Raw genomic sequence first — 24,855 nt, 5'->3', positions numbered from 1 at the left:
TGGCAGCAGTAGCGACTCGAAAACATGAAACCAAACCTTAACCCTTCCCATGGTAACGAGGCCCTGGGGGACCCGGCGGAGAACGGGTTAGTGCCGTGCGGGCTTGCTAACCCTAGGTCTTCACACACACACAATGGTGTGACACACACCCAGCACAATGGCCTTGAGTTAGCAGATTAGATTACAGACTCTGCGGGCTAAAAAGCCCCCCTCTCAGATTTACAATTGGCTATAAAAAAAGCAAAGGGAGACAAGTGACCTAAAATTTTGGGGATTAGCTTTCATTAGCATTAGCCAAGCTAGCCAAAACTGCCTAGGCTAACACTGAAAACCGACTTCTACAGTACTGTAAAGACTGCACAAGGCTAAACCAAAACGCAAATATGAACCTTTGCATGGTGTGGTCCGACAGTGGTCCTTCAAATGGGAACAGTTCTTGCCCTCGTAGTCTTCTGGACATTTGCAGAAGTAATCAATAGCCAGGTTGAAACACTGGGCCCTGTTTTGACATGGGCTCGGCATGCAGTAGTCGATATCCAACTGAGAAGGCAAGAACAAAAACAAAGAACGGTTTAGACACAAGCCATGTAAAGTAATACCTGCCATTTTACCTTTTCCATAATAACCCATTGTGGACTTCACCACGGAAACCTGCTAAAGAACCATAAACAAACGCTTAGCGGTGGGGAGTTGGAGGGAAAAGAGAAGACAGACTTAGCCCAGACGGAAGGTTCACAAGTGTTAACAGGTGCGACAAAGCTCCAGTTTAGAGTTGCAAAGAGAAACAATCGCAGAGAGAAACGCAGGTGCGATTATAGTGGGGGGAAGGAAAGTAAAATCAAAAAATAAAATGGGGGGGGAAAAAAATGGGGGGGAAACAACTGAAGAGGATATCAATGAAAACATATTATGGTGAGGAGATTCACACAGGAGAGAGGGAGGTAGTCAAGGAAAGTTGGCTCTAACCACCGATCTAGGATCAGATTACCCCATCTCCAACCTTAACCATTAAAAAGGTATGGGGAAATACGGTATCGGACCGTGGATCAGTGGTTTGAGGTGACTGCAACTTACTCACGATTTACTCAAGATAAGTTGGCCCTAACCACATATCTAGGATCAGCTTATACTACCTCCAATTCTAACCATTACAAGGATGGAGCAATATCTGCTCCTGGATCAGTGTTGTGGTTTAAGGTGACTTGGACCAACTCTGGGTGGGCTCTGGGCACAGTGAGGGGGGTGTGGTGCCAATCTCTGCTCACCTGACAGAAGTTGCCAGAGAAACCGGGCAGGCACAGGCACTGGAAGCCATTGACGTCGTCCTTGCAACGGCCGCCGTTCAAGCACGGGCCACTGGCGCACTCGTCTACGTCCTTCTCGCAGTGCTCGCCGCCGAAGCCCGACGGACAAACGCAACGGTACCCATTCACCATGTCCTAGGGAGGGGAGGAAAACAGAGAAAGGAAAAAATAAAGAGAGAACAGGGTGTTGGGGGTGAGTGTGGGAGGTATGGAACAGGGCGGTGAGGAAAACAAGCCATTGTGAAAGGGTTGGAAAAGAATTAAGAAAGATTTATTTTTCCTGGCAGGGGACGAGAATGTTTATGGTAATCTGATCTATTGTAGTCATGAAGACCTTCCGCCTATTCCCTCCCATTCTCCCCTCCTACACAAGCATTCATGTCTTTCTGCCCCTCTCTTTGTTAGCATTGCCCGAGCAACTCTGTCATGCCTGTGTTCTGAAAGCATGTCTCAGCAGTTTGCCATTTTTAAACCTGCCATAAAGGAAAAAGGGGGAGAAAGAGGGGAAGACGAGAGAAAGAAGCCAAAAACAACTCCAATATGCCAGGAAGTGTCCGGAATATGTATTTCGACCAGGACCGGTACATTACGGAAAAATAAAACATGTGTCCCTAATGGAACCCTATTCCCCATGATAGGGTTCTGGTCAAAAGTAGTGCACTATATAGGGAATAAGATGCCATTTGGGAGAAACCCAATAAACATACCTTGCATTTTCCCCCATTTTGACACTGGTCCAGGCAGTCATTGATATCTGCGGAAACAATTTGTAACAATAAAATAAATTAAAATAAATTATAAAACGTATACAATTTGAGCTCCGCCGAGGCGAGGCCTTGATAAGGCTTTCTTGTCAAGATTTCCGACAAGCTTCCTCAAGATAACACTTGTTCGAGAACGGGTGGGGGGGGGGTGGGGAGAGGTGCAATTCATGCGGGCCCAGTGCACTGGGGCTTCACACAATTGTTTGAGCGCCCATGTTATCTGCACATTATCGTCTGCCCGGCTGTGCAAGCAGACAATGACTCGAGATAAAAAATAAATTTAAAAAAGTGTATTATTATTTTTTTTTTTCTTCGGTCATCTATTTTCAGACTGACCACTCCAGAACTACTAGTCCAGGTTCAGAGAAACCCTGTGCCAGCTTCAGTCCTAGCCGTCATTCTCATGAACTCGCATCCAAAACTGGCCCTACAACAGTTGCTTAAAGTAGCTACTGGCACCTGACAGTGCCATTTCTTCATTTTAGAACAGGGGTGTGCAACTTTGGACTCTAGAGATTGAATGGCAGGGTGAGCAGGCTTTTGTTCTACCACAGGCACGAACACACTTCGACTAATCATGCTTTCAATTGCCAACCATGATTAGTTGATTAGCTGAATTACCCATGTTAGCGCTGTGCTGGAACAAAAGCCTGTATCCCCCGCTGCTTCCTGGAACCAGACTTGCCCACCCCTGCATTAGAACAAGTGACAGGCCTTTTCATTGAAAACACTCACTGGTTTCGCAGTTCTGGCCCATCCAACCAGGGAGGCACTCGCAGAAGTACCCTCCAATCAGGTTGCGGCAGGAGTTGGCATTCAGGCAGGGGTCGCCTTCGCACTCATTGGCGTCTGAAATCCATAAAAACAAACAGGTCAGAAAGACAGAAAAATAAACATTTAATTCCTTAATTCCTGTTAAAGGGGATTGGGATGAGATTGCGAGGGGTCGGCAGCCATAGGAATAGATATTTTAATGGTTTCCCCCATCACCCACCCATTGACTTGGGGATGCCTATTCTAGAAATTATATTTCTATGGTCTTTTCTGGTGGTCTGCTGTGGTTTGCATTCAAACCGCGTCGGAGCCTGTCCCCATGGCAAAAGGCAATTGGGGACAAACACAAATATGCCGGGAAGTGAAGGGTAGTGGATCAAGGCAGCAGTGAATAGTTAGTGGCACCTATCTTCTTGCTCCTCACATTAAGAAGGGGTGAGGAAGAGGGAGAGGAGGCGTAAGGGAAGACAAGGGTGAGAAGGAGTGGGGGGGGGGGTAGTTAGAGAATTAAGGCAGTAGTGAATAGAGTTAGTGGCACCCATCCTCTCGCTCCTCATTCTAAGCCCTTTAAAACACACTGCCATTCCTCAAAGGATGATCCCCCGGCTTAGGAAACCCCACTTTATCCCTGCCCTGAGGATTCCCAAAAGCAGCCATGGAATGGAATGTCGAAGGAACTTTCACCCCCCATCCTGGCATGCCGGCTTCCAAATCTTCACACTAGAGCGCCATCAAAAGTCAAGGGTGGTATGATGAAGAGGAATTTGCACTTAGAAGCTTTTCTAAAAAGGTCCGTTTTGAGATCTCACCCCCTAATGGATAAGGTTCAGATTTGGAGAGTGTAAGCTGGTTCTAGATCTGTGCGCTAAGGACATCCTCTAATTGTAGCAAGGTGGTTAGAAGTTGGCCTCAACCACAGATCTAGGAAACTAACTTTAACCATTAGAGAGAGGAGATATTTGACCCTGTACCAGTATATAATCTATCAACTCCGTAGTGTGCATAGAGATCAATACTCTCTCTATATGGTAGTAGGTTATAGGATATATAGGTGGTAGTGGGATAGAGGACTAGGCTGTTGTGAGGTAGAAGGTAGAGGTTTGTAGGATTTAAAAGTACTCAGTTGTTTCTGTGTCAAAAGGGATACAATAGGAGTTGGGTTTTGTGGGATATAAGAGGTAAATGTTTTTTATTTTTTATTATAGAGGATGAATGAGAGCTCAGTGGCTGTATGATAGAGGTGGTGCAGGGTGTTACGGGATAGAGGACTGACTGACCAATGAGGCAGGTCTTGCCGCTCCACTGGGAGGGACAGGTGCACTTGAAGCCGTTGACCTGGTCCTGGCAGGTGCCCCCGTGGCCACAGGGGTTGGGCAAACACTCGTCCACATCTGGAGGGAGGAAACAAGTGTGTTACGGCTACACGTGGAATGACAAATCAGACGTCCATGACTATGGCTAGGTCTTTAGCGCTTGTTGAAAGGCTGATGGTGTCTTGATGACTCAAAATAATACACATATTTTTTTTTACAATTATTTTTTAAAGTCCCCGCCGTCATGGACTTTTTCAAAATAAAGTCTATATAACAAAATGTGGTTGTTAGAATCTTAACCCCTATTAATAATCACAAAAAGAACTGGAGTTATAAGCAGGTTTAGGAGGGTATGTCATGTTTTGTATGGTCGCCCCCCCCCCCCCCCCCCCCGTTGCGCTACTTTCTCCCGATAGTAGGGCCTGATCCCCTCCTCTCGACAGTTGGGAGGTGCCGTGCCTAGTTGATAATCCACCTGATAATTGCCTCGAAACTGAACCTAAACTATACGGAAACTAATTTCACACATAAGAGCTGAAAAAAAGAAATAAAAAAATGAAGTAAATTATGATGGGGGAGAATGGGTTGATGAGCGAGGGGAAGCGAACTATGCAATCACCAGTTGTGAATGAAGAACAGAGCTAGCCATTCTATTCTATTCATCTATTCAAATGATAATCTCAAAAACGGTAGCGGAGAGAAATGTCAACACTGACAATTTCTTGACGTCACCGTCATTGGCGAACAAGTTGCTCGCAAAGAAAACAAGCCTGGTTGGCACCCTGAACAAAGCGAGGCGGGAGCTTAATATCATGCCGTCTGGTTTGCGTAATATAAGGAATAAAAAATAAATGTATAGCATCAACTTGTACTTTTGATACTTAAGTATATTTAAATATACTTTGATACTTTTACTCTAGTAGTATTTTACTGGGTGACTTTAAGTATAACAATTGGGTATTTTTTCTACCACTGTGCGCATCGCCATATATAAATCAACTTATACAACACATTATGCTCTACTGTATCACACGCGTTGTTTTTCCCTGTGAGAAAAAGATCCTAATGCTTTCTACTTTATTCTATTCCATAGGTTGTGGATTTTTGGGATCAAAATGGCACAGCTGTACACAGTGAAAGGAGGAACTTGCCGCTGGCCTTTCACGGTGTTCTACAACATGCTTGTCTTGGCTGCCATCAACACACACGTGCTGTTTAAGCAGTGCATGAACCCCATGAGCAGGAGAGACTTCATCGGGAGTCGAGCACACGGGCTACGTGAGGGGGGTGTCGAGGCAGCAGCGAAGATTCCACGAGAGGAATTGCGCAAAGCCAAGGAGAAACTGCCAGGTGGGCAGATGAGCTCGCAATAAAACCCACAAAACCGGTTTCAGCTGCAAGCGACTCGTTTGTGCGAAGTGTTGCAAGCAAGCGGGGGGAATGTGTGATGACTGTTAGAACGAGGGATAACAACTAAATAAGGTCCAACTGGCGTGAAGATGAGCACCATGCTGTAAGCACGAGCGAGGCCACAAATAATGTGTTCAATAACTGACAATGGACCATTTTTGACTGCCGCCATAAAACCAACACATTCATTATAATGCCATTATTGCTTTTGTACTGACGTCCAAAAGATGTCATTGGTACGAAGGGGGAATCCAACGAGGACAGGCTTCTCTAGTGCTAGAGGCCCGGTGAATGTGCAAGGGTAAACCCACTGAGTATAATATTGAATTTACACACTATAATGTATTACTTACTGATGCTGCAGGAAGGGCCACTCCAGCCGGGGGCACACTGGCACTCGAAGCCCTGACTGGTCTCCACACATCTCCCTCCGTTAAAACAGGGCTCCGACAGACAAGCATGCTCTGCTATGGACCGAGAGACAGAGCGAAACAGAGAGATAGATAGATTGAGTGGGTAAAAGGGAGAGGGGAAAGGCAAAGAACAGAGAAAGGTAGATAGAGCAGGTAGAGGAGAGAGAGGGAGAGGAGAGAGAGAGCGAGAGAGTTAAACTCCTAAACTCAGTTCTCACACTGCAGGAGGGTGGGGTGGGTTTTCCCCCCTCGCTGCTGTCGGTTCCCAGCGGCTCTCTCTGGCCCAGCTAGGCTACAGCCAGTGGAGTGGAAAGCCCCTTTGACCTCTCACTAACCAGCTCTGGACCACACCGCAAGACGAGGAGCGAGAGAGTGAGACAGACAAGGGAGGGAGAGATAGGGAAGGATAAAGGAGAGTGCTGAGTGCAAGAGAAATAAACAGAACAAGAGAAATTTCCTCAGAGGAAAAAGACAGCCAGACAAAGAATAAAATACACAGAGAGAAAGCGAGAGACAGAAAGACAGGGTCCATTCCCCCACTAGGTCTACATTGTTAAAAAAAACAAAAAAACATCCCCTCTCCCATGTCACTAACCGCCCAGGGCCCTAGCCCTATAGTCTTAGCATTAACTCTAGCCAGCTAGCAGGAAAACGTCTGTCATGGCACGCTGACCCGCAGAGCATTCGCGCCATGACTTCCACCCGAACGCAAATCATTGTCCATCCCTCCGCGGGAGGACGAGAAAAGACAGGAGGGAAGAGAATAGCTAACTCACAAGTCACGACGGATTCCTCCGCTCAAATCAATTAGTACTCTGCATTCCTTGGCAGGCAGACTGACCCGCATCACAAATGGCACCCTATTCACTATATAATGCACTACGTTTGACCAGAGCCCTATTAGCCCTGGTCAAAAGCAGTGCACTGAATAGGGTGCCATTTGGGACTACCCCCGAGGGGGGAGGCGAGAGGGAGAAGACTGTTGATTGGTGTCAGCAGGCTAGGGGCAGGGGGAGGAAGAGAGGGGGATAGAGGGGGGGGAGAGGAGCACAGGAGGGGGGGGGGTTTAATGTTGTTGGGTCTGGCTGGGAGAGAAAAAGAAAAGGAGAATTCAGGCTTGGTTGGAAGCTGGAATCCCCCTCTTCTTTCCCTCGTTCTCTCCCTCCTTCCTCCACTCCCTCCCGCTCAAGATGACCGGCAATAGTTTTCAAACCCTCGCTACAGAGGTGGCAACTGTCCTAGACAAACACAGAGCGGGCGTGTTTGACTGACAACGCCTACAGGGAGCTTCCTCCTCAATTAGCTGAGTCATGTCTCCATTGACCCCCACACAAAACAAGGGACATCTACGTATCCTAATGAGCGAATTCGACCCAACTTCATTGAAACGTCCTCAACTCAAAAATATTTACATATACAACTCATTCCTATGATCAAAACTCAAACTTTATAGAAACCAACCTTGATTTAAACAACTGACACATTTAAACAACTTGAAGATGTGAGGTAACTGTTAGATTTGTTGAAGGTAGAATACAATCCCCCCTCATAGAAAGGTTAGCTCTGTTACTGGGTCTCCTCCAGTTCCCTTTTCCCTTGACAACGCCTTAATGAGGTCGTCACCTCCTGGCCGGAGTGACGCGGGAGACCGCCCTACGAACGGAACCTCCCTGGATGGGGTTAAGCACGGGACTGACCCCCCCCCCCCCCCCCCCCCCCCCAACCCATGAACTATGACCCCTCGACTTCCAACCCCGTCTCACCACATGACTCGGATCTCACTGACTGGTCTTGGGAAAACAAATACCTTTTTCTCTGTCTTCACCACAAAATACAAAAGATTGAGTGGGAGACAGCAGAGAGACAGAATAAAAAATAAAAAATCTCCAGCATAGTAGATCAGCTGCGCTTTGAGTGCCCAAGACCAACTTCCCTCTGGGAACAATAAAGTTATTCTTATCCTACCTTGTTTACTACTCCAATTTCACTCTCATAAGGACGAAACATTGAGTGGAACCAGACCCTAGACACTACAAGAGACTTACACACACGCAAGTACACGTATGTGTGCGTGTCAGGCGACTCACCTTTTTCGCAGTTGACACCAGAGTAGCCTTCAGGACAGGCACAGTGGTACTTGTCAGGTCCAGTGTTGCTGCAGGTCCCCATGTTCAAACAGGGCTGGAACGTACCACATGTGTTCAGGTCTGGAAGACAGGGAGGGAAAAGTGTGAGTGTGCGTTGGTGAGGGCACCAGTTATCAGCTGTATATCTACAGACCAGGGGGGTATACTACAAAGCAGGATCAATGAGTTAGCCTGCTAACTTGCCCAAATAAATACATTTCTTTAAGATAAGCTTGAAATTGACATGTTGTGATTGAAACAACCAAAAACATAAGTTTAGCTTTCTTAATGAACCAGAAAATCAGTAGGCCTATTTCTGGTCATTTACAAAGTTAGCTGGCCAACTCAATGATCACGCTTTGTAGTATACCTCTGTGCATTTGCGATTCTTGCATGTGTATGCTTACCTTTGTCGCAGAGCTGGCCGCCAAAGTTTGTGTCACAGAGGCACTGCCACGGTTCCACGCAGGTTCCGTGCACACAGCCCGGGTGAGGAATGCACTTATCACAGTACTCGCCCTGCCAGCCGTACAGACACCTGCAGGACACACACACACACACGATAAGTACTCAATGCCCGGGATGACCGAGCTTAACAAAAAAAACTTGTTCAGTGCTCAACACTATCCCGCTTAAAAACACAGACAATGTATCACAATCTTTTAACACACACAGGAATGGGTTTGGTAGGGCTAAGGCTGCTCCTTGAGTAAGTAAAACGTATTGTCTGGGCAGTGAACTAGCAGGGGAAAGCTTCTCAAATGAGTCATAACAGAGCGAATCAAATATACACACACCCCCATCCCTTATAATTCATCCCTGGTATCCATGCCCATCCCACCCCACCCTTGCTTGAGGCAATGGATAATTATCCCAGCTACCCAATTTATATATATATATATATTTATATATATATATATTTATATATATATATTTATATATTTATATATTTATATATTTATATATTTATATATATATATATATATATTGAATTAGGTAGGAGATATATATATATATATATATATCTATATCTCCTACCTAATTCAAAAGAGCTGCAAAATCTAGCAAATATGGAGGAAATGTGAAACCCTCAAAAGTACCCATTCCACTCCGGCCTTCCTTAAAAATCAGATGTGTATTCAAGTTCAGATAAAAGCTTCTCCAGAATCTCCACAACATGCTAATGTCTCCTAGCACCGCTTTCGATTGTTTCTTGGCTGCGAGACTGAAAAGGCTAACTAACACGACATCAAAGCGTGGGGGAAACAGACAGGTGAAAGAGGGTGGGGGAAACAGACAGGTGAAAGAGGGTGGGGGAAACAGACAGGTGAAAGAGGGTGGGGGAAACAGACAGGTGAAAGAAAAAAATAAATCCTTTGAATTTGACAGAGGTCCTCGAGACCAGATTCCACCGCCACCATTAAGCTCTCACCACTCTGGGGGCCCCCGGCAGACGTGCGCAAAGGGGGTCGAGAGGGGTCGCGATAATCTCCAACCCACCCCACATACACTCCCTTCCCAAAACACGCAAAGGTTCAGGCCCTTCACAGCTCTGGATAACGGGAGGGGGATTCATCGGGTTGTGTTTATTAGGGCACGCAATGTATATTTTTTTATTTTATTTTATTTTAAACAGTCACTTCCTGCTTCAGTCTGTTTGATGCCTAATGACCACATCATGATCAAGGGTTGTGACTTTGATTACCACGTATAGTATTGTGTAGAACATATAGTGTTATCTAACGAAGACACTGCCAAAAATGACTACGTCTCCATTGATTCTGGTGCCAATCCAAAGTGGGCAGAACCCATGGTGTTGGGAATTCCCCCTGCCAATGGCATTATTTCCATGTGGTACAAGGATGTTGCTGTGACAACAAGTTGCAGCAAGATTCTGAGTCTGGCACTTTCCAGTGAGCGTTTTACTAACTTAGGCTAGCGGAATTTTTTTTTTTTAAATATATATTTAAAAAAAATAGGTGCTTACTTGCAATCTCCGGGCAATTTACAGGAACCATGTTCAGTGCTGCAGCCTTGCCTGCAAATAGCTGAGAGAGAAAGAAAATGAGGGAGGAAATAAAAGAGAAAGTCCAAGTGGGGTGACAGTGAGAGTCAGCAAGAAATTCACAGAAAAAAAGTAAGAGTGACGAGAGAGAGAGAGAGAGAGAGAAAGAGAAAACACAAAGAGTCAGCATGATGATGTCAGACAGTTCCCCCTCCCCTATCTCATCTCCAAACTCGTGGGAATGTCCTAAGCTCCAACCGGGGCAGTAATCCTACAAAATCCAAGACTTATCCCAGAGCTCTGCCATCGCTCCCCGCTAGGATACTAAGGCCTAGGGGGTGCGCTGGTGCGTTGCAAACAGCCCAAATTCCAAACGGCAACGCTAACTATTTGTACAAGCCTGCCAGGCCGGCCGTGGCCAAAATCTGCTGTGTTAAGACAATATGCCCTGGTGTCAATGGGTGAAGAAGCCAGCTTGACCCCACCCCTAAATGATATCATTTAGTCTAGTGTTCATTCTCTCTCTGGTCAGATTCACCTCTACACAATTGCAATCCATTGTCACTTTCGCTAGTTTTGGACTTCCCTTCCTTGCCTTAATGATGGCATGCTAACAGAAAGGCACTAAAGCACAACTTGCCCTTTAAAAGGCCCACTTATTTATAGAACATTTTGATCATTTAAAGTATATATTCCAATTGATTCTTGATGAATGTCACTTATCAATGCCTTTTGAGCTTTGTTCAACAGTCTAACCTCGTGGTAAAAAAATGGCCTTAGCGTTTGGCTTTACGTTGCTGTAAAATTACAGACAACTACTTTGGTTAAACCCCACTCTTACCAGTGCTGCATTCTAGTCCGGACCACCCTTCGAGGCAGGTCTTGTTGCCGTTGTGGTCGCAGTTGTAGTGGCCAAAAAAGTCGTCGCGCGGACGGCAGAACTTGTTGCAGCCAAAACCGTAGTAATGCTCATCGCAGCTGACCCGGATCTGGTACTCGAACTGGCCCACCGGCCCGTTGTGCTTCAGGCTCTGCCACTGGCGGCTGGGGTTGATCATGCCCGACTGAACGGCCTTCTCGATCATCTCGCCTCCCCCACCTGATGGAGGGAAATGGATTGGAGAGAGAGAGGAGTCAGAGGGACTGGTAGGAAACACATGGGCATAAGGGTGAGGCAAAGACATAAATGCAGTCATTCAAACAGACACAAGATATACACAGATGTCAACACATGAGGATGAGAATGCCCATTCAGCAAGACAAAGCGTCTTGCTTTGGGAGATTTCTCGGTCTTTACTAGTACAGGGTCTCCCAATATCAGTGGGTAAATGCCCAAACATGAATTGTCATCCAAATCTACTGCTGCCAACAGACATTAGTGATACCCCCTTCTGTCCCTGCCCACGTCGCCACCCTCTGCTACCCTTGCACCCAAACAAACTCTACCTCACCGGGGTCAGCACTCGAGGGAGAGAGGACGCCATCCCTACCATACCAGCGCAGCTATGTCACGCGGTGTTGGGGCACTGCCTCCTAATCCCATTTTCCATGAAGAAACCCTCTGGCGTTCTAGAAATATAGAAAGGCAGTAATGCAAACCCCAACGCATTTTTTTTAATAGAAAATTCAAAAAAAAAAATCTGCCCACTTAAATTCCGTTCAGCCTCTGCGAGCTTTGACAAGGTGGTGCGAAAACGAACAAAAACGTAAGCTTCGAGTTTGTTTACTCCTCTTTTCTTGGAGGGAAAGCTGCTTTGTTACGGCGGTGTTAGTTGTAGTGGCGGGCCATAGTAGTAATATTCCAGGCCGTTCTAGAATCCTGAGCTACAATGTGGTATTTCGCCGGTGGAGTGCAAAGTGTGGTCGGGGTGAGGTGACACCCTCTCACTACCTGAGGCCCGGAATAGTTTGACGGCGAGGGGGTTGTGGTTAGGCGAAATAACAGACTAAATTAACCCAGGGTCCTCAAACCAAATATACATATATATATATATAAAAATGTAAAAAACGACCTGGAAGCAAACTGTGACCCACCATATCAAACAGGAAATTCCTAGACAGTTGACGGTGTGAGAAATAGAGCTAACGTAGCATATTTTTTAAATACAGCCAACCTCAAGAAAACCGTACTGGACCATCCTGGAGCTTTGACCAAACATTTAAACCTCTCAGTTTCGTGATGAATACTGCTCGGGGCAATGAGTCAAGTCGGCACCGACATGATAGTTACCTCGGTAACTTGTAATTTAAGCTTACGTAAGCACAATTTAGAGACGCCAACTCTAGACTAAGGTTAGCCATAGCAGTGTATTTGGCTAGCATTAACATCACAACTGTGATAGGCTTTTAATGAGTCTGCTTATTGGAGGCTAACTGGCCACGTACCCAGGTCACTTTGCTTGTCGATGCTGAGCGAGACGGTCAATATTTGGCCTGTCCCCGTTTGGCCCTCTTCCTTGGCAGACGTTTTCATTGATCTAGCTGTCTTCTTGTGTGTGCTTGCCGGTGGGAGGGCTTTCGAAAAATAAAGTCTTCAACCTCACACTAACCTCTTCGCATTTGGCCTTTATTGGCCCGAATGCAATGCTTAGTTTCATGCTCGATGTAGACTTGGCTGTGGTGGAACAACTGCCCCCCCCCCCCCCCCCCCCCCTCCTTCTGGGCCAAAGCACACCTGGACAGGGGTCAGCGTACCCTGGGGCCGAATTAACACTGGAACTATAATGGTTCCCTGAGGGATGCCAAATGCAACACACAGCCATAACTCCCACTGAGTGCCTAACGGTCGGGCTGAAAACAAACAACTCTTAAATCTGTAGTGTGATCTCTCCCCATCTCCTCCTCACTCACTCCCTTACCAGTCTATACTACCGTCGCTGTTTTCTGAATGAGACAATTGTAATGTTACGCAATAGAGAGCCATATCGATAGTAGGGGAGTTCAAGAGACAGAGGGAATGACTCATGCTTGATAGTTATGGCTGATAGTTCTGCCCATTGTTGGTCAGTAATGCCAACCAATGGCCTTTCAAATGCAGGGGGGGGAATGCAGCTGCCATCAGGCATAAAGCCTTTAAAAACATTTTTATAAGCACAAGTATAATTTCCCTGACCCCCAAATGTCCCTTACCAATATATTAATCCCCCCACCCAACACACACATCTCTGCCCCTTTACACACACGCAAGTAACCGCATTACAGATTCCTTATTTTTGTCCTGGGACCACCACTTCCAGGTCACGGGGTCATGTTGCTTTTGTAATGTGAAACCAAATGGAGCAGAGAGAGTGAGAGATGTAACATAATGGTGGGGGATAATACTCACTGCCCGTAGAAGAGTCATTGTTGAAGTCCAAGGCCTCCACGATCAATGTATAGGACCTCTGGAGAGAGATAAGATTGATAAGATAGAGAGAGGTGTCAGGTAAAACAAGTCACAGCTGCGTTAACTCCTTCACCACTGGCTGATACATGTTTACTTTTAGATTCCTTTCTGTATAGTTCCTGCTAACAGAGTTGGCTGTAGGCTACTTCTTATTTAACCTACTGTTTGAACGCACAGACCATATTAGCAGAAATATAAAGAATTGGGGGAGAGAAAGTCCATTTGAGGTAATAACTGTTCTTAGATCTGGTATAACAACGGAGTATGTAAATGTTTTATAGGCACACAGTCACAGGGAATAGTGTAAATACAGCCAAACTCCTTCCCATTCGTGAGCGCACACGAGCCGCAAGTGAGTGGGTATGGTGGTGTTTAACTCAGTCTGTCCATTGGCCGTTTTCCATATGTTGTAGATTAGAGAGAGCACGGCTGGCCCCCCCGAGGCGCCAGCAGCCCTCTGATCCGGTCGGGCTAAGCCACTCTCCCTTACAGCAACCCACCCCAAAACTAACCCACCGCTTTCCTACCCCCTCCCCCCGGATAGAGAATTCAAGGGGTGGCGATAAAGAGAGCAAACCGCTGGCATTGTTTAAAAACATCCTGGGTTCCTTTCCTTTATTTTTCCCTTCCAGTGCACCGCGAGTAGTTGTGTGGAGTGACTTGAGGGCGCTGTAATAGTTAGAATAGAGATCTCTGCTGTGTGTGTGTGTGTGTGTGTGTGTGTTTGTGTAAAAAGGCCATTTCAGTGTGTGTATGCACGCCGTGGAGACGGGGGGGGGTCCATTATTTCGGCACCTCTTTGAAACTCTTTGTCTCTCTTAAGGCCCCCATCGCTCTCACCGGTATCGGATAACGGACAGCGGAGAGCCGTGGAGGGCTGGGCTGAGGGAAGGAGTGTGTGCCAGAGTGTGTGTATGCGTGCCTTCATTCATTTGAGACTGTTGTGTACAGTATCATGAGTTTTCATCTGGGTGCAAAATATATTGATTTGTGTGTGTGCGCAAATGTGTGTGCGTGCCTGAATGCAAGTGTGTGTCCATACTTGGCTCCAGTCAGAGGGCCTCTCTCCACTCGCGACACTCACTTGCCAACATTCACACGAGCACTCCTTGTAGCACTTGTCAATGAAGCTCCAAAAATATGAGAGGGGGGAGGAAAGTGTGTGGTGGTGGAAACAGGGTGATGGGAGGGGGTTGGGGCGGTCGGGGTAGACAGCACTCGCTCGCTCGTTCTTTCGCCTCCCTCTCCCTTGGAGGCATGCCCGGCCTCTTGTCTGGGGCTTATGGCCTTGCCACTTTGTCCCATTTAAACAAACACGACACTGGTTCGCTGGCACACATAGCACTGCACAGCCTAGCAGAGGCTGCAGCTAGCTACATTGTTCCATTGAATCACTGATCGCTATCTTATATGGATGTCAGTCTAATCACTGGTTATTACTCACAGGAAATCCAGATGATGTCAAGATTTGGGGAAAACCACACAGCAGCTCCAACTGTGTGTGCAGCCATTATGCATATCATGATTCATGATCATAACCATTGAAATGGAGACGAGCTAAAACAGTGGTAGCCAAGTCAACTCAAGTTTCTTTTACTATCCAAAGCTTGAGGAATTTCACTTGGCTAACTTCACATTTTAAAAGCACCGTCCTTAAATAAAAAAAAACAGCTCCCCTCAAAACGGTCCTTTCCTCACAAATATCAAAGAAAAAGAATTTCAAACCTCCCAAACCCATTTGGTTAGTACAGGCCACCTTTCGACAGTGCCAAAGTAACATTTACCAAAACGGTAAATAGCAGCCAGGTAAGAAACCAAAACACACCCTCCCTTCTGTCCCCTGACTAGTGGTGCCTCTCCAAACATTGTCCCACTTCCTCTCCTACATCACTCCATTCTTGCTGCAATTTGATTGAGTATTTTTGGAACGGTGCCTAACTAGATGTTCTGTACCCAGTTTTGGTTTAGGACAAGAGGCACGGCCCAGCGCTTTCACGAGGCGGAGATAAGTGTGGGAAAATAGTTCAAAAGCAGGTGAAACAAGCAGACAAGCCTGGGCACGTCCAGGAAGGGAGTCGGCAGGTTGAGTAAGTGCCTGTGTTTGCAGAGCGGTAGGAGTAGGGCTCACGCTATGGTGGCCTGATTGGTCTACCTATGAAGGGAAACTGATATAAGGCTATTCTTTTTGGCGGAAGAAAAGATCAAATCATAGTTGCCCACATTGAATGAAACCACATCGGTGGATAAAAAAATAAAATACAAAAAGTAATGCTTTATTCACCATCAGACGCCCTTTATCAAAGGTCAACTGATATGGTGCCAGTTTCACACACACAGGTTAAGACTAGTCTTGGACTAAAAAGCATTCAACAGAAATTCTCCATTGAAGTCGTTTTTTTTTGGTCCAGGACTAGTCTTAAAATCGGTGTTCAGGAAACCGGCCCATAGTGTTTTGACATTTACTAGCTTTCAATGCTTCTGAAACCTAAAATATCCCGTATACATGTTGGCTCACAATGTCCAGTTTGACATAAACACTAAAAATAAAACTTCTATCGGGACGTGTTGTGCACAGATGAAATACAGAGAAGATACAAGCAGGCTGTTCCGATTACCCTCACCTCATAAGTCACTGTGTGCTTATCAGTTCTGTACTGCCGGACCGCTCTCTGTTCAGCCACCTTTTCATCTCTCCCTCTTTATTACGCACTCCCCACTGCCTCTCCTGAACACAAACCACACATACACCACCCCCCCACGGCAGATGAGGCTTTTACGACAGTAAGGGAGATAGAGAGGGATGGAGAGAAACAGAAAAAGAGATGGGGGGAAACAGAGGCAGACCGATGGATTGGAGAGAGAAAAGACAGAACGAGAGAGCAGTGAGACTAAGAATAATCCTTTCACTCTCCCTGAGAAGTGAGAGTGAAAACTAAATGAACAGGAAAAATACAAATCCAAGCATCAATGTTGTCACTCTGAACTCCAGCCCGCTGTTTGACCGTGGGTGGGGGGGTGGTGAGGGGGCCTATGTCTATGTCCCGTCAGAGTCAACTATCCCCACTGGCCTCTATCCTTCGGGCTCTGGGGACTGCTGGCTGGCGGTGGAATAATAGGCCTACCGGCATTACGAGAGTAAGGCGACCGATGGGCAATAGGGGCCAAACTTCAAAATAATGGCAACTTCAGCACAACGGTTTAGTCTGGGAGCCCCGAACGAACCACGGCACTGCTGAGTCTACTGCTGCATCCTGTTGCTTCCCCCCCCAGCCACATTATTCCCGTCCTGGCCTCCCATTATCTCCCATAATCCTCGCTGCCAGCCCGGCCGGGCCGAGGCTATTGTTCAGCCCCCCTCCCCCCCCCCCGTTAACATAAGCTGTCACTGCTTCTGTCTGGCTAGGGCCGTCGAGCCAGGGGCCGAGAGAGAGAGTAGAGAGCTCCTCTCTCCAAGCACTAAAAGAAAGAGAGGAGAACAGTGGCTTGTGTCACATGCAAGAGTAAAAAAAAAAAAAGGGGGAATGAAAGTTCAACAACCGCAAGTGAGATGTTGTTGGCGATACTTTTGGCCACGGAAAGAGGCTGCCATTCGAGGGCCCAATAAACAGACTGACGCACATAGTGAGGTTGTTTTGGTTCGCCCGTGCCAATTTGGGGTCGGGGTTGTGGACCTATAAAACAGACCCAGGGCCACTCTAGCCTAGCCCAAAACGTCTAGCCAAGTCTGGGGTGTATTCTTCAATAGGAACCAACAGAAGCAAACTGGCCAAATTGGGGCGGGACCTATCAAAAGTCATCCAATAAGAAACACATTTTTGTTGCAACGCATTTTCCGTTGTTAAATGTTTTGCTACAGTGTGCACTAATAAATACGCCCCTGCTTCTTCGAAGTAAGGGGACGGTGACTGCTCCATTCAACACGCCAGTTACTATAGGGTGGCAGGGTTAAAAGATGGAATGTCTTGGGTCCGGTCAAGCGCAACCGCTCAGACCCAGGTTGACAAAGGGCGGTGGGGGAACAAGAGGCCTTTATACTGCCTGTGTTAAGGTCAGGGACGAGGATACGCGGCCAGACCTTTGTGACTTAAGCAATGTCGACTGCCCCTATACAGTAGTGGCATAGATGCTGGCTGACTGTCCAGTTTATGGAATATTTGGGAATATTCAAGAATCTCAAGTGTCCACACGTGTGCCCTGTGCCACCAACTAAACAGAACAAGATGTTGGCATAGTTCCAAAAGCCCCCTATTTCTAGGAATATCCTCTTTGCAATCTAGCTAGATTTTTATATTTTTATAATAAAAAAATAAATAAAAAAACCAGATCCTAATTCTGTGAAAATCTATACAAATCCAACAACGCCCTTCTACAACACACATCATTATTCATCCATTAGGTCTAGCCATGGAGAACACTGCAAGCAAAGGGTCTGGAGGGAAAAAAAAGCTGGCTCCATCAACTATGCCCCCCTTGCAGGTGCACTCCTCCCTTTCCCTTGCTCCCAGTTCCATTTCTCCCAGTGGGAGGCCTCGTTACCTAGCAACTCCCTCAAACATCCAATCACTTCATCCCATTGATGACCTGGCACCTCTTCATTGAATGCTGATGAGTTAAAAGTGTACAATTCATACAAAACAGGGGTTATTGTATAACAACAAATTAAAGAAATGCCAATTCCCCATCCAATCTTTCATTACATTTTTCCTCTGAGCTTCTCTTTGTGGTAATTCTGGGCAAACAAGCTTGAGTAAATTAAACATGTTTCCAAATTGCTAGGTAGAAATTGGATGGAAAAGGAAGTATGCAATAGGACAATGGCTTCTTAGCTAGGTCTTTTCATAGTGATATTGGAGCATGTCTAGAAAACCATTTGGGGGCCACATCATTGTGTCCAAAACATATTTTGATGCTGCCAGGGCAACTTATCTGCATTGAAATATTGTCAGTCCACTTTAATTGTCATGTTCTTAGGTTAACTATAGCCTAATCCTTGAAAACAATTGCTGTGTACATCTAGCCTACCTCATTCAAACTTTTCCCTCTCAATTCTCAAAACGACAGTATAATCTCACAAAGCCACAGAATTGTTTTTGCTCAAAACATGGGCAAAATGGATGGCTCAAGTCATGAAAAATGTGGCATGGTAAAAAAAAACGTGCACACACACACACGAGAACGGTCAACCAGAGGAATGCATAGAGTTCATTGAGTGAATTCTCTGCTTCCTGAGAGCGCATTGTGTGTAAACGCCGTGGCTAGATAACCCAGCTGTTTTATTGCCTATTCTTGCAGAAGCCATTGTTTGACGCTCGGCGACTGGCCGCGCTCTTTAGGAAAAGACAGTGTGGAATGAATCTCGTTTAGGCAGCGCATCATTGGTAAAATGATGCGATACTACAGTTCTTCATAAATGATTAAACCTCTTTGGAATTGCCCATTTAGAATTTCGGCCTATTCCCAAGAACTGACGCAAGAACACTAGTGATGAGTATTCAGACAGCGCAAATTTATGGACGACCTCACCTTGACATATTCTCTGCCAATCCGATTGAACTATAATATACTGTATTTGTAAGAATAATGTAACCCCCTCTAAAAGCGTTCCTGTCTTGTCGTGGCTCATGCACTTGTAGCCTGCTAGCCTCAAATGACATGCTGGCATTGGCATATCCAAAAGTTACTTATTTGCCCATCGTTTTTGTTGCGTATTCCTGTCCATTATTCTAAATTGGACTTGGCTGAGCCAAACTGTTTGTGGTTCAAGTTCTCAACAAACTCGCGCGCCCGAGAGGAAGAACATGTTACACAAACATAACTACGCAATCAACTCACCGGCCAAGCGAAGCTGAAAGGTAATACAATCCTCGACTTGTCACTCCTCATGCTCCGCAAAGAAAAAGTATTCCCTCCGACCACGGGTGTAGAAGCCGTCCCGAAACTGCATGGTCCCGCCGAAGAGACCTTCAACTGGTACTCCTTTAGACACACTTTAAAATAGGTATCACACTCGTCCCTCGTGCACTTGCGATCGGCGGCATTCCGAGATCCATCGCAGCACACGCCAGTCTGCAGTTCGCCATTCACGTTCTGCATCGATACAATTTGCAATTCGAAGTGTCCAGATGCAACAGCCACCTGTTTTTTGGGAAAAAAAGAGCGACATGACTTTTATTTCAATGTGTCTTGCCTTTTGATACCTTCATTTCAAACTGTCAACCAACATTTATGCAAGCTTGAACGTTTCCAACTGTAGAAGTAGCTAACTGCAACACATCTTATCAAGCTTGATAAGATGTGTTGCAGTTAGCGAATGTTTAAGTTAACAAGCTAATATCGACTATCGCTAATTGTGTGATTTGTAGTCACTAACTTGCAACAAACTATTGCAAAGAAATTCCCATACTGTTATTTTACAGAGGCACGCGTTACGGGTTTTTATTTTGGAACATCAAATTGATGGCGACATGAAAACATGCTCAAGTTTTCCAGTGCATCCTCCTAAAGCCACAACCAGTTCTTGAAAATGTGCATGTTGAAAACTGTCAAATTAGAGCATTACTGTATGGACAAAAGGTAAGAAGTCTGCTTGAATATCCACGTACCTTAATCCACATGCATTGCAAGAAGACATGAATAGAAAAGGCAACACAGATTGAACTCAGTCTCAAAATCATGCCTTCTGTTTGATAGTGCCGTTCACTGCGAAACTAAACGTCCGGGCCGACCTACGGCTCTATATACTCCTCCGATTTGAACATGCACGAGTGGAGAACAACACCTTTTCAAAAGAGCATAGATTTCCACTGCAAAATGGCCTGCCCCCTTGTCTCACTCTTTTGTCCTTTCGACTATTGTTCTTTTTCTTTATATAGTTCTGATCGCCTATGATACAACAATACCCACGAGCTAAGAAAGCGACGTCTGTGTCCGAATGACTGTCCCAGACTTTACAGCAAGTTCAGGGGAAGAGGGGGCGGGGGCAATACATGAGTCGCTGTTTAATATTCCTATGTGGGAGAGGCCCTGAGATCGAAGCCACACCCAATGTTTAATATGCACGTCTATCGTGCGTCGTGTATTTACTCCACAATCAACTGCGCAAGTGCCATCAAACAAGGATGCTACTTTCAAATAAATCCATAGAGCACACAGAAAAGTATTTAGCATTTGGTTCATAGTTATACATTGAGATTAACCCTCGTGCAGTGGGCCTATTGATCTTGTGTAGTGTAAACCAATCTGGTAGTAATGAGCAAGATAGTTAATTATTCAGATTTTATTGGTCAACAGTTAATTATTCTGATTATATTGGTCAACATTTATATATTCTAATAGGTCTACTAAACCTGACCAAGATGATGCAATGATGTGAAAACCCCTTGTTGACAAGTACATGGGATATGTCCGACAAAATTGTGTTGTTTGACAAGGAACATTCCTGCATCCTCATACTCTATTGCCTATTTTCAGTGAGCTGGGATCCATATGATCCACATTAATATCGTATTATGTCGCGGATACCCCTATAGTTGACCCCACTGACATGGCCATTGTGGAGCCCCATCAACAAAGAAAGCCAAGCTATATCGCCAAATCCCGAACTGACAGCTGTGTGCTATAAGGAGATTTGCTGTTTTTCTGTGGTGGTGCCACAAATTATGATTGAAAAACCAGGAGGGCGCCCGTGATGGTAAGGGGAGACTTATGGCCGGATCCACCTATTGCGGTGACTGTGAGAGCCCTTTTTCCAACGTTCAAAATTTGAGCATGAAAATAATCACATAATGGGGAGTGCACTGGAGAGCGATGGGAGGGTGGAGGGGTGTAGCAGGGGGGGGGGTCATTGATTCTCGTATGAAATAGAGACAAAGATGGGACAGTCTTTATTCTCAAATTAGAGCAGCTGGGCTCTTCCCCCTTAAAGAGCCCCCATGAATAGATTATGGCCCCTTTACTCAATAGAGACAACCCCCTTTTTTCAATAGAGATACCCCCCCTTTTTGCATTGGGGTAAGTGTCGCCTGGATAACTGCGTGACATTCACCCGTCGACAACAACAGAGAAGGATGGTTTAATGAGGCAAAGATAGGCCCCAAAAGGTTTTCAATGGATTAAGTCGACGGTTGTGGCCAAACGACGAACCTCTCTGCTCGTGCCTCGGTGATTCGGCTAAATCTGAAATGCCTCGGTGATTCGGCTAAATCTGAAAAGGCAAGTGGGCTGCTGCTGCCTACCTGCTGCCCGCAGGGATCAAATCTCTGCGACGGTTTTCGTTTGTCCATTCACTCTGTTCTCAATCTACTTAGGGAAAGGAGACAGCATGCGCTCTATGATCCTGATGAAAGCTTTGCTTTGCTCCTGGCAAAGAAGAAAGAGAAGTAATTGGAGCAGAAGCCAGTGGTTAAGGGGTTAAGCTGATATGGTGCCCACTTGCATCTGGTGTTTTTGGCCTTCCAGTGCCCCTTCAGTCTCATCAATGTGCGAACAAAAGCATGATGACAAAATTGTATCCAACGCAAGCATGTGCTACAACCAGAAGTCTGAATATACTGTATGACATGTCCATAGATATATTTTGTCCCCAGGCTTCTTCTACAAACCAGAGAATTTTGACCCAATGTCTCATATTGATGTAGACTCCCTCAGATTTTTGGGGTGCATGATGCACGGGGACCTCAAATTCTCCCCAAAAATCTGAGGGACCACAAAGTATGTGAGGATGGGTTAGCATTTTTCAAACACCTATAACACATTTTTCCTGCCGTCTAGAGCCATAGTCTAGAGCTTTCCTGCCGTCTAGAGCCATAGTCTAGAGCTTTCCTGCCGTCTAGAGCCATAGTCTAGAGCTTAAGCTTATGCTTAATTCTATGTAAAAAAAAAATGTTTATTTTTCTGAATATATATCTCTGCATAACTCTTGAGCTGTCTGTATCCTCCTGACTAGAACCTAAATATGCTTCTCCACATCTCTGCTAAAATCTAGGGAAAAGATTGAAAGGACTGTGAGTCTTATATATTTAGTAATTGCTTGCTTTTCTAAAGTCTACCAACATTGCCAGCAGACATGCCAGCTAAGATTGTTTGACAAGTTAGCTACTCTAACTTCATTGGTAGCTAGTTGTGAGAATGGGAACCTATCTGGGCTGTCTAAAGCCAACTTCATAATAATGGAAGGTGGCTAGTAGTATTCCAGAGGAACAAATATTTGAGATTCTTCAAAGTAGCCACCCTTTGCATTGATGACAGCTTGACACTCCTGGCACTCTTTCAACCAGCTTCAGCTGAAATGCTTTTCCAACAGTCTTGATGGTGTACCCATCAAGCAGCACTTGTTGGCTGCTTTTCCTTCACTTTGCGGGTCCAACTCATCCCAAACCATCTCAATTGGGTTGAAGTTGGGTGATTGTGGAGTCCAGGTCATCTGATGCAGCACTTCAACACTCTCCTTCTTGGTCAAATAGCTCTTACACAGCCTGGAGGTGTGTTGGGTCATTGTCCTGTTGAAAAACAAATTATAGTCCCACTAAGCACAAACCAGATGGAATGGCGGATCTCTGCAGAATTCTGTGGTAGCCATGCTGGTTAAGTGTGCATTGAATTCTAAATAAATCACCATCACACCTTCTACTCCACGCTTCACGGTTCGAACTACACATCCGTTCATCTACTCTGCGGACAGATTTCCACCGGTCTAATGTCCATTGCTTGTGTTTCTTGTCCCAAACAGGTTTCTTCTTATTATTGGTGTCCTTTAGTAGTGGTTTCTTTGCAGCAATTCGACCATGGCTTGATTCACGCAGTCTCCTCTGAACAGTTAATGTTGAGATGTGTCTGTTACTCGAACTCTGTGAAGCATGTATTTGGGATACCATTTCTGAGGCTGGTAACTCTAATGAACTTATCCTCTGCAGCAGAGGTAACTCTGGGTCTTCCTTTCCTTTGGCAGTCCTCATGAGAGCCAGTTTCATCATAGCGCTTGATGATTTTTGCGACCACACTTGAAGAAACTTTAAAAGTTCTTGAAAAATTCCGCATTGACTGATCTTCATGTCTTAAAGTAACAATGGACTGTTGTTTCTCTTTGCTTATTTGAGCTGTTCTTGCCATAATATGGACATAGTCTTTTACCAAATAGGCGGCGAGCTTTATATCACTCCAGCCAACGCTTGGCATTGCTCATGGTGTTCTTAGGCTTGTGTGCGGCTGCTCAGCCATGGAAACCCATTTCATAAAGCTCCCTGACATTGCTTCCAGAGACAGTTTGGAACTTGGTAGTGAGTGTTGCATCCGAGGACAGACGATTTTTACCTGCTACACGCTTCAGCACTCTGCAATCCCATTCTCTGAGCTTGTGTGGCCTAACACTTTGTGGCTGAGCCGTTGTTGCACCAAGACGTTTCCACTTCAAAATAACAGCACTTACAGTTGACTGGGGCAGTTCTAGCAGGGTAGAAAGTTGATGAACTGACTTTGTAGGAATGGTGTCATCATATGACTGTCCCGTTGAAAGTCACTGAGCTCTTGAAAGCCATTCTACTGTCAATGTTTATCCATAGAGATTGCATAACTGTGTGCTCAATTTTATACACCTGTAAGCTGAAATAGCCAAATCCACTAATTTGAAGAGGTGTCCACATACTTTTGTATATACACTGCTAAAAAAAATAAAGGGAACACTAAAATAACACATCCTAGATCTGAATGAATGAAATATTTTTATTAAATACTTTTTTCTTTACATAGTTGATTGTGCTGACAACAAAATCACATGAAAATGATCAATGGAAATCAAATTAATCAACCCATGGAGGTCTGGATTTGGAGTCACACTCAAACTTAAAGTGGAAAACCACACTACAGGCTGATCCAAATTTGATGTTATGTCCTTAAAACAAGTCAAAATGAGGCTCAGTAGTGTGTGGCCTCCACGTGCCTGGATGACCTCCCTACAACGCCTGGGCATGCTCCTGATGAGGTGGCGGATGGTATCCTGAGGGATCTCCTCCCAGACCTGGACTAAAGCATCCGCCAACTCCTGGACAGTCTGTGGTGGATGGAGCGAAACATGATGTCCCAGATGTGCTCGATTGGATTCAGGTCTGGGGAACTGGCGGACCAGTCCATAGCATCAATGCCTGCCTCTTGCAGGAACTGCTGACACACTCCAGCCACATGAGGTCTAGCATTGTCTTGCATTAGGAGGAACCCAGGGACAACCGCACCAGCATATGGTCTCACAAGGGGTCTGAGGATCTCATCTCGGTACTTAATGGCAGTCAGGCTACCTCTGGCGAGCACATGGAGGGCTGTGCGGCCCCCCAAAGAAATGCCACCCCACACTGACCCACCGCCAAACCGGTC

At 45.7% G+C, this 24,855-nt stretch overlaps 1 protein-coding gene across 3 annotated transcripts in view; it reads right to left on the bottom strand.

Moving 5' to 3' along the window:
* Positions 1-20,460, bottom strand: part of LOC109890032 (protein jagged-1b-like) — a 30,309-nt gene extending 9,849 nt beyond the window's left edge. For 2 of the 3 annotated variants that reach the window (XM_020481995.2, XM_031828687.1), the window contains exons 1-13: positions 20,097-20,460; positions 19,327-19,629; positions 13,435-13,492; positions 10,951-11,208; positions 10,092-10,152; positions 8,512-8,642; positions 8,066-8,185; positions 5,919-6,032; positions 4,120-4,233; positions 2,804-2,917; positions 2,012-2,058; positions 1,266-1,439; positions 390-540 (exon numbers count right to left, since the gene is read on the bottom strand). In XM_020481995.2, coding sequence (XP_020337584.1) covers positions 390-540; positions 1,266-1,439; positions 2,012-2,058; positions 2,804-2,917; positions 4,120-4,233; positions 5,919-6,032; positions 8,066-8,185; positions 8,512-8,642; positions 10,092-10,152; positions 10,951-11,208; positions 13,435-13,492; positions 19,327-19,629; positions 20,097-20,168 — 1,717 coding nt within the window. In that variant the 5' untranslated portion in view covers positions 20,169-20,460. The remainder of the gene's footprint in view (positions 1-389; positions 541-1,265; positions 1,440-2,011; positions 2,059-2,803; positions 2,918-4,119; positions 4,234-5,918; positions 6,033-8,065; positions 8,186-8,511; positions 8,643-10,091; positions 10,153-10,950; positions 11,209-13,434; positions 13,493-19,326; positions 19,630-20,096) is intronic. The other variant, XM_031828689.1, reaches the window with a different exon arrangement.
* Positions 20,461-24,855: the final 4,395 nt, after the last annotated feature.

Source organism: Oncorhynchus kisutch, linkage group LG1 (assembly GCF_002021735.2).
Source record: "Oncorhynchus kisutch isolate 150728-3 linkage group LG1, Okis_V2, whole genome shotgun sequence".
Lineage (NCBI taxonomy): Eukaryota > Metazoa > Chordata > Actinopteri > Salmoniformes > Salmonidae > Oncorhynchus > Oncorhynchus kisutch.
Note: the sequence above shows the minus strand (reverse complement) of the source record. Positions and strands in the feature narration are given on the sequence as shown.